The following is a 10,476-nucleotide window of genomic DNA, read 5'->3' as shown; positions in this document are numbered from 1 at the left end:
GCACCGCCCAGACATTCACTCACACACACACACACACACACACACACACACACACACACACACACACACACACACACACACACAGGTCTAGACGAGCATGCATCATTTTAACCAAGATGTGCAACCAATCAGAAACATACACAGACACACACACATGTGTACACACACGCACAAACACTTTCCTTATTGCGATTTGGAGGCTAGGCGCAAGTATTACCATCCATACTAGTACCATCAGCACGCACACACACTTTCCTTATTGCGATTTGGAGGCAAGGCGCAAGTATTACCATCCATACTAGTACCATCCATCATGACCGTGACAACTGTGATAGAAAACCCGCGATCCATTTCTTTCCTGTATTCTTTAATAGAAGAGGGTACCAAAAATGGAGGGCGCCGCTCTCGGATGATAAACAGCAGCCAAGTGCATGAGAATGGTGAAAAGGGACAAGAAAACACACACACACACACACACACACACACACACACACACACACACACACACACACACACAGACACACAAATACAATCTACAGTATGTCATAATGATACAATGCAGATTGAAAATCATACGTAAGTTTCCACCCAACGCACTTATACGACGGCAAGCGGGATCAGCTGCAGTTTTTATCTGCAGCCATGGATGCAAACAGCATATGGTGACACAGCATCTGATTAATTAATCAATGACCGACAGAGGAGACGTAATCAGCTTTGCTCGTCGGAACTACGCCAGGATATAAAACACCACCCGCGGACGCTTGTCACAACAAACGCGGGCGCAGACTTGAAAACCATTTTAAATATTTCCTTTAGGTCTTGCCGAAATGGGAAAACTCTTGATGCGCTGATCAATTGTGACGAATCAGAGCCGCGATCCTCTGATAGCAATAGTTTGGCATGTGCTTGCTTGTATTCCGTTTATTTTACAGTTCATAAATACGATACTTTCATAACTCGCAGCAGCGTTTCTTTCAATTCAACTCTGGGGGGCCAGCTTTTATCGTGAGGGGTGTGGGGCCTCTAACCTACATCCCCCGGGGGGGAGAACCACATCTTAACATCCTGCCTGGCATCCTAATCCATCAATTCTGGCCTCTCGACACTGACTGCCCGGAGGTTAGCAAAGGCTTTCTTAACTGCAGCATACGTGCCTTGGATTAAACAAGCACACCCTGATGCATTTATCAATTAATATGACTTTGTACTTATTGATTTGTGAAAATGTGTAGACCTACATCAAATTCTAAATATATGGATATGACAGTCAGGCGAAAAACATTTAGAAATAGGCTAGATTCAATTTTTTTGAGGGGAGGGGGGGTGAAAAAAAATAAAAGCTATCCTGTAGAAGAAAATAAGGTTCCTCTGAGAATAGTTTTTTTTGGTTTGTTTGTTTAATCTATTTATCACTTAAAGGAAAATAGTTTAGCTTAGCTTAGCTTGAGGCAATTTGAAAATAGAGCCAAGAAGCCAGAATGAGACGCAATTAAGTTTGCTCATTTCAGCATTCTATTTGCTGAAGCCAAAATGAAACATTTTGCAGTGTATTTTTAACAATAGCTGTTAGCGTAGCTTTAGGCAGACCTAAGCGGGTAGAAACTTACATTCACGACAAAAAAAAAACCACACACGCTCAAGACTAATGGTTATCTTAACACGAGACCAATTTGTGTTTCCCCAGAACAGTGTCATCTTATCACAATGCTGACGGCTTGGGACTCGTTTTAAATAAAGTGACAACATAATGGCCGCATCAGAGCGCGCCATAACTCTTGTGGCGTGACAGAGAAGTGATGATGCCAAGACTCATTTGGATCGAAGGTCAGAGCCGGGGAAGGTTGTCATCGAGACATTTATCTGTGGCAGTAGCCCCACAAACACCCGCACACATCTTGCTTAGTCACAATACAAACAATGACCTATCGACCGGCCTTGGAACTTGACACGCGCGCACTTCACGTGCACAAGGCGGAGATGATGTTGATTATGATGGCGAGTGAAGGGGGGGGGGGGTATAGCAAAGCGGGGATGGAGTGAAAGAACTCAGGCTGCATGACAGGAAAGAAATGACGAGTAGCTTGAAGCCACAAGGACCCTTAGATGCATATCAATTCGTTTTATCACCGCCACGCACGCAAGCGGACCCGGCAGAAAAAAAAAAGAGAGCACGCCCTTAAAACGCCATGTCATTGGCCGACGATGATGTCATCGCCTTGTGGAGGCAGAGAGGCGAGCGTTGCTATTGGCTGGATATGTACACAGCGTGAGAGCTCCGCTGAGGTATCACCCCTCATTCATATGTGTGTGTGTGTGTGTGTGTGTGTGTGTGTGTGTGTGTGTGTGTGTATGACCACTCCCTACTGATGCATACAGCCGCAGCTATCAGGGTCTTGTCCATCATTGCGAGACCTGCTGGGATGCTCCCTAATGGACGCCCTCGTACGCACGTACACACAAGCAAATGTACACTCAAAGTGATCGTGCACATACAAGCCCCAGAAGGGGGGGGGGGGGTATGGGTGTTGTCTCCGAGTTGTTACCGGGCGGTTGTCATGGTAACGCAGATGGAGCTGGGACTCTCACTCGAGGTAAACCGCGCACACACACACACACACACACACACACACACACACACACACACACTTCCGTATTGATGTCAGCACACCTTCAGAGAGCCAGCAGCCCTGCTGCCTGCCCCTCGTGACAATTTTTAAGCAGGCATGAAGGCGAGAGGCAAGGCAAGAAAGTGATTTTTGTGCACGTGGACCGTGTGCGAGCGTCAACGTTCCCGTGAGAGACACGCCACACGTTACGCAAAAAAGAGACGTTCATGGGGAAATTAGCCTCTGTATACTGTCATCTTCGCACCCCACTCCATCCTCCACCCACACCTCACCCCGTCGCCCACACCTCCCCACTTTTTTAAGTGCATGATGTCACTCAGCGGATCGTAATTGCCGGCCAAGCGGCTGGGATGTCTTCCAAGACTTCAGATGTGAACACGAGATGCTCGCAAAACTTTTTTTTTTCTTTTTCCAGGCCAGCAGAAGGGAAAATAGCATCAGAAACTGAGAACATTTTCTCATTTACTAACATGGCCGAAAGACATCTCGGGGATCAGCGTGTTGCCCAAGGACGCTTTTAACAGCCGGCAGTCAGAGACGGGAAACGAAAGGGCGACTTTTTGTCAACTGAGCCACGTGGACGTATGCACGCGCGGGTTTCTTCAAGGAAAGCGTCGAAAACAAGTGTGCCATTCTCAGCTGCTCCCTGCAAATCACACCGAGACGCTTTAACAGCCTCCTGGTCCGTTCACGGACTAAACTGATCCATTTAAACCTTCCCAGTGGTCAGAGGCTGTTTGTTTCCAAAACTCAAACGACACTTTGGCTACCGGAACTCTTTCGGAATTCATTAAACATGAAAAAAAACCCAGAAGCACTAATCCAATGTCAATATTTCTGAGAGAGATCGCCAGCTAGCCAGATGGTGGAAATTTACATTTTGACGCAATTGAGAGAGATATTGTCGAATGAAGATACATTGCGGGGGAGAGGGTTGGGGGAGGGGTTGTTTGTTTGTTTGTTTGCTTTAGCTTATTTTCAACGTGCAGTTGAAGGCTGTCCGAGAACTATGGCGGCATTGCGGAGCACTTCAAGCTGCAGCCGTCTGAGGTCAAAGATGAATGAGGCAAACAATTGCGCACCTCCTGCTCCAAATCCCGTCACGATGTCACACAGTCCCTGCGTGTCAGCTGTGGCTTGCCCAACATATGCTAGGAGTGTGTGTGTGCGTGCGTGCGTGCGCACCATCTATCCAAAGGCACGTGTGAACTTCAAGGACAAAACGCGTTCGGAAATACAACGGACGCACTTCTCAGCTTTCCACCTCTTGAGAAAAATTCCCTGACCGCACTTGAAAGTGTGTGAAAAATGGACCGTCGCGGGGACCCGTCGCTGTTTTTCAACAAAAATAATTAAATGAGAAACCAGAATGGTAAATAATATAGATACTAGTGAAAGGGCATATAATAAATGACTTCTGTGCGTAACCGTATAAGCGAGGAAAAGATGAGCATGATAATTAAGCAACGTGAATTGATTGGAAAAATTGCACTCACGCTTGATGCCGTCAACCTTCAGTCTCTATGAAGGGAAATCCATCAAGAGGTTGTTAACACGTTGTGAGCATCTACAGATCCATTTTGTCCCGTAAAATGAACTCCATATTTCTAATTAGTTTCACCATTCAAATGCGCGAGGCTTCAATTTTGTTCATTTTATTCAGCAATTCCATGACACTACTTTCGATCACCCTCTCAAACGCTGATAGGGCCAAATATTTAACTCGCAGGCAGGCTCCTCTTTGGAATAATTTCCCCCCTCACCCCTTTTTTTGTTATTCTAATGTGAAGCTTTCCTCAATCATGTTAGAGAGGAGCAGCGGTGATAACACGAGGGCGGAGAGCACTGTAATCTCCGCCCGAAGCCTGAAATCACAACACGACCGGGAGACCATCGAGTACGAATGAGAATTCCTTCTCTCGACGTAGGCCGCAATGTGCCACTTCAAGATACGCTCAATAGTAAGTTCAAGTTCGACAAATTCAAAGTATGGGCTGAGTTGATGAAGGCGTAACGAGTGTGTTCAAGTCCGTCCTTCACTCTCAATCACAAATAATGATTTCCTGTCCGCTTGGCTCCAACGGTGTGCCGGTAATAAGCTCAAACCGCACGTTTTCATCGACCCGACGGCGGAACCACAGCGACCAAACATCCCCTCAACAGATGAGCAGAAGAAGCGGGAAGTCGCAAGCTACATTTGCTCCGTTACATTTTACGTTTCGGAACATTTTGTACCTATTAGGGTCATTTGAATGCAACGCTCTTTTGACTTGTTTGTGATGATTTAAAGAAGAAACACAGCTTTGACCGCTTTACATGGAGCTACAACCCAAAGTGGCAAAATGACACATGAACATGAAACATGGCAGAAACAACTGCGGAAGGTTTCCTAGTTTGTAACTCGCAGTCAGATGAGGCTCAGCCACCCCCCCCCCCTTCCGGCCACATCCAATATAAAGTATATTTACCTGACGGCTCTGTCATGCACCGTTCGTTATCTGTGCATGTCTAAAAATGTCCTCATTTTAGCCTACTTGAGGATGAACTTTTAAGTCATCTGATTCTTAAGTACCGGTACTCTTGACTTGAGTCCAATCTTTTTGCTACTCTGCCCACCTCTGCAGATGAATGCAACTTTTTTTTTTTTTTTTCCAGTGGGTTATGCAAGCAAAGCTATGTTTAATTCATTTCAACCAACTGCTCGTGCTCGGCACTTTCAAATTTGAAGAAGCAGATCTGAGCTTTAACTTGGACTCGTTTTACAAGGTTTCCGAGTGTAATGTCTTAATAGACGCATATGAGTATGTGATGCATTCATCCGTCCATTTTCACAAGCATTTAGAAGGACGTTATGAATTCATTGGGCTTCCTTTCTAATTCCGCAAACCGGATGCAGACTCAAATGAGTTTTCATCCCGTCATAAATTCTGGCTCTACGTTAGCACATTCCAATTTAGGTACAAATTCAAGTTATGTCGCCGCCGTTGGAACGAAACTCAGTCACAAACCCCCTTTGATGCCTTTTTGTAATCCTCCAGGCTTGACTGAACAAACAGCGGACAATACACATAAGCGGCCAATCTCATTTATTCGTCAACATGCTTCAAAACTCCGTGACTTTGATCTCGCCCCCGAGAAAGCCAAATCAAAGAGAGGCTTCTTGTATTCGAGTATTCGGACAACAGAATGAATTCCCCAGTTAAACCGACTTCCACTAATCCCCACTCATCAACAACCGGAGCCCGAACTCCACGTCCACTATCAGCCTCCGAACTCTTCGCCGTTCGACATCCGTCTGCGTCGTCGAGACACAAACACACACCGCGAAGAAGCTGCGAACAGACAAAACATACATGAAACCAAAATACGCAGCTCACGCTCCTGAGCTTAATTAATGCCCAAAAAAAAAAAAAAAAAACCACAGCAGTGCACTAATGAGGATACGGACAACACACACGCGTACATACGCACGCGCGCACAGCTGCCCCTCACACTATGTGCCTCCGGGGTGTGACAGGCCAGCATGCCAAAAGAGGATTTATATGATGAAAAGCTTTTTTTAGGGAGGAGGGTGAGAAGGAGAGAGCAGATAAGAGGAGTGGATTACATGGGGAATATTTCAATGCTAAAACATACCAGTTGGCTTGGGCTGCGGGTTGGCCCAGCACACACACACACACACACACACACACACACACACACACACACACACACACACACACACACACACACACACACGCGCGCTTGGCTGACTGACACTGGCAAGAGTGTATCGTCAGAATGACGAGACCATTGCGGGTTAACCTGCTGTGACCGAGTTGGCAAAAGCAACGTCCTTGCTTTTGTCGGCGTCGTACTGTCTTTTATGACCATCGAAGCAAATAACCTCCAACTGCACTACAGGCTGTGCATAAACACTCTTTAGAAAGGACATAAAGGGGAGAATGATGAGCGGCTGGTCGGCGTGATGAAGCTCGGCGGCGGACGAAAAGGGGAATGTTGCGCGTGCGGTAAAGCGGGCGCGAGAATGAGCAGGGGAGTTGATGCGAGAATTCGTGAAAGAAGGCGAAGAACTTCTGAAGACGAATGTCCCTGCGTTTGGACAAGGTGAAACGTGAACAAAATGATTTGGGGGCGGGGGGCATCCTAGGGTTACTTGAGCTTTGTTTTTTTTTTTTTCCCTCTTTTATCACAAAATGTCAACACATTGGTGTTAATTAAAACGACACTGAGAATCATGAGTCGCATCCAGAAGCCATCTTTACTTTTGTCATTAAAGTTGAACTTACGCTTAAAATCAGAGTTAAAAGGAACTAAATATGTTCATTAATTTGAATGCAGTATTATACACACACACAACAGTGTGACACCGGAATCATTTCCAATATTTTCCATTGAAAATTTTGCTTTGACAAACACCATTATGAAAAACAAAAACAAACCAAAAAAAAAAAAACTTTTAGGACACAAACCTGAATAAAAAAAGTGATTTGGGAATTTCTTCTCTTTTAACAATTGTAATGTACTTCACATACAGCTTCCTAACTGAAAATAGGTTATATTGATAAATTATTCAATCGTGCTTATCACTATCAGAATTGCTAGTTATTGTGAACAAAATATATCAACATGTCCATTTAGCGTGCATTTTAAAAGCCATACTGTATGGCCTAAGACGGTGAGCGGCCTATGATGTGGTGTATCCAGGCAGAGACGTGATCCGGGCAAGCACGCATCCGCCACGTTGCAAGCCCGGAAGCCCGACTATGTGAATGTGACACGTACAGTCGGGCGCAGGAATGCTAAAGGACAGAGCGACCGGCTTGCCGACTTGGGCGCTGTGGCGGCCACATGCTGCTCAGGTCAGCGGGGAATGAGGCCACAGCCTTGGAGGCCAAAAGAGGAGGAGGAGGAAGAGGACGAGGAGGAGGACGAGGGAAAGTGGCTGGCAGAGAGAAAAAGAGAGATTAACTCCAAAAACAATCAAAGTGGAGGGGAGGGCGAGCTAACCACGCATCTGTGTGTATGTGTGTGTGAGAGAGAGAGAGAGAGATGAGGAGGGGGGATGTTACTGTCACTGTCAGAGTCCAGGGGGTAGTTACATTGTCCCAGTTACAGAGACGCGCTGGAAGCACTGGGTATAATGCACACACAATGGTTGAGCAGCATGACTGTGTGTGTGCGTGTGTGTGTGTGTGTGTGTGTGTGTGTGTGCGCCTGCACACGGTGAGAATAGCGCAGTCTAGACCACGGGATCAAATGTAATCTCTCTCCACTGATACGGCCGATGAGCTGGGGACACGCCACAACACCACGACGTCGGTTATTACCGAGTCGTCCCTGATCAACGACAATTTGAGAGTATGACATTTCCAAAAGAAATTCAGCGGAACCTGAAAACGTTGGCTGGTGTCCAATTTGTCTGCCAAAACAACTGAAACGCTTTTTAAACAATCACCGGCGTCATGTAAAACATGAAAACATGAATTCTAAAGCTGTTTTGACTTGATGCTAGCCGAACCTAGCTCGAGAGCGGTACGCTGAGGCGTCACTGCCATTTCACTGGATGACAAAGAATCACGAATAAGCCTGTGAGTGTTACATGTGTCTCTCTACATGTGTTGTGCTCAAAATATTCACTGCTTGCAGCACAATACCACACACCTGCTACTTTAAATCGATCATGTGTAACGCTTCTTGTTGGATGTTTACTTTGACACGTCAGCTTGAAGTGGCAAGAAGCAGCTCGACGCTGCCGTCTTTACGTTTTGTTGCCTTCAGCGGGTCAAACATTAACATTGAGGTGTTTCTGATGCCGATAAAAAATGTTTAAGAAGCCATGCACGGCCTGTGTGTAAGAGCGTATTGATAATAACGAACTAACAAATGAGAAATCCTTGCAGGAGGTAAAGTGATGCCAACAATGGGACTATGGATGAGTTGAACAAGTAACAATTACAGCGCCCGTGCTTGGTTTGCACAATGTTGTGCTTGACAAGCCATCTTTAATGAGAATGGATCGGGGCGTCAATATTGGGCCGAATAAAATGTGAGTGTTTGAAAACAATCCCATGTTGCAAAGAATCGGGCCTCGCTAACTAATGAATTCACCCGCTTCAACCACTGTGATGCAGCAACTTTCTAATTTGGTGGAGCAAGGGTTTTATTCCTCAAAATATGACATCATTGCAACTTGACTACATTTGCATCGATTGGTCCATCCCTTGTCAATAATGCTCAGTCGGGGGGGGGCTGGACCCTTTCCCTGCTTGCTGGCCTGATGCTCCCTGGACTGGTTGCCAGCCAGTTGCAGGGCACAAAGACAAACAACGAATCACACTCACAATCACACCTCGGAAAATTAATCGAAATTAATCGAAATTAATTGAACGTGCATGTTTTGTGAAAGTGGGAGCCGCATGCTTGGCGCTGAAATGCAAACTCCACACAGCAGTGAGTCGAAATTCTAACCCTGAAGCTCAAGAGATTCGAGACCTTTCTTCCAATATGCTGCCCCCTACATTTTCATAATTGGGACAGCGTATTCATTTCCACTCATGAACATTTACATTGTTATCTCAAATGAAACGGGCCAATTTCTTTCCGAATGTTCTGAACTCCCGTTTTCCTTCCCAGTGTGTGGAGTTTGCTCGTCTGTGTCTTGAACAATAAACGAGTCGAAACTGAATGAACAGTGCCTCGGCTTTGCATCAATGGCTTTGATCAACGTACAATTCCTCGCAACTTGCGTAGCACACAAAAAACACCAACAAAAAGCCAATGTAAACGGAGCAGAGTCTTTGTAAAGCCAGTGCAGGTCTGCCGTAACCGTACGCAACAAAGTGGGCCAAACAGGAGCAAAAAGGAGTCGGTTTTAGCTTCATTTTGTTCAAGTAACGACAGTTTTACCATCCTTTAGCTGTCCCAAAGTCCATGCTATCATCTACCGAGGCATCGAAACATCTGAAACTTGATATCGGCTTTTACTGTGAGCAGCACGTTGAGCAAAATACACTCTGGAGTCATCCTGTCTTGTGTACTGTACATGGTCGCATATCAGGTTTCAAACTCTGAGCTGGAATTAGATCAAGCCAAGATGATCCCGTAGACCTCAACACACTTTCACTCCCATGCACTAAAAACTCCAACATGCCACTTTCGCTCTCTCCGCACAGTGGCTTTGACAGGCCAGCACTCCATCCATGATGTCACCGGCGTGCCGCTTTGCATGAGGGTTGACGTTACCGGCTCCGCTGTGCTCTCACATGTGCATCAAGAGAGAATGCCTTGGGACACATAAGCATGCAACACGCACTGACCTGCACCTGCATGAAAGATCCCCGGTAGAAGCAGCACGCTGCAGCCGACAAGGCGCTCCACAGACTGCACCTTTCCGTCATGATGGGCACACACTTTTCCCCTCTCACGTCCTCGTCTCTTTTTTTTTTTTTTTTTTTTTTTGCCTCGACTGTCTCTTCACCCCACCCGAGGGGGTGTCCAATATAAGCCCCCAAGCCCCTGGGCTAAGCCTGTCCCACCCCTGCTTTGCCTAGCCTAAAAACCCCTCCACATAGTGATCCTCTGACTACATACAAGACCACCCCCCCCAAAAAAAAAAACGCCAAAGCTTATCAGCAGCTAACCACACCAAGCTAGAGCAGAGAGCGGATAAGACGAGAAAAAGTGAGAAGAGTCAGCGCGTCTCACGGCTCCTGCCTGACATCACGCCGGCTGCTGTTCTTGCTCCTCTCACCGCACTTGCTGCACTTCACGCGGCTGCTAGGGATTACCTCATTGCTTGCTCGTGAAAGGCGTGTGGGTGGGGGGAGGGTGAACCAGAGGGAGG

General features: G+C 46.4%; 1 protein-coding gene across 1 annotated transcript in view; it reads right to left on the bottom strand.

The window, feature by feature from the left end:
- Positions 1-10,425, bottom strand: part of sh2d3ca (SH2 domain containing 3Ca) — a 27,796-nt gene extending 17,371 nt beyond the window's left edge. Inside the window, exon 1 of the mRNA XM_019872060.1 lies at positions 9,950-10,425. Within this exon, the coding sequence (XP_019727619.1) occupies positions 9,950-10,030 (81 nt within the window). The 5' untranslated portion in view covers positions 10,031-10,425. The remainder of the gene's footprint in view (positions 1-9,949) is intronic.
- Positions 10,426-10,476: the final 51 nt, after the last annotated feature.

The sequence above is a fragment of the Hippocampus comes genome, unplaced genomic scaffold, assembly GCF_001891065.2.
Source record: "Hippocampus comes isolate QL1 unplaced genomic scaffold, H_comes_QL1_v1.1 scaffold199, whole genome shotgun sequence".
Taxonomy (NCBI): Eukaryota; Metazoa; Chordata; class Actinopteri; order Syngnathiformes; family Syngnathidae; genus Hippocampus; species Hippocampus comes.
The sequence above is the reverse complement of the archived record's forward strand: the minus strand, read 5'-3'. Positions and strand labels throughout refer to the sequence as shown.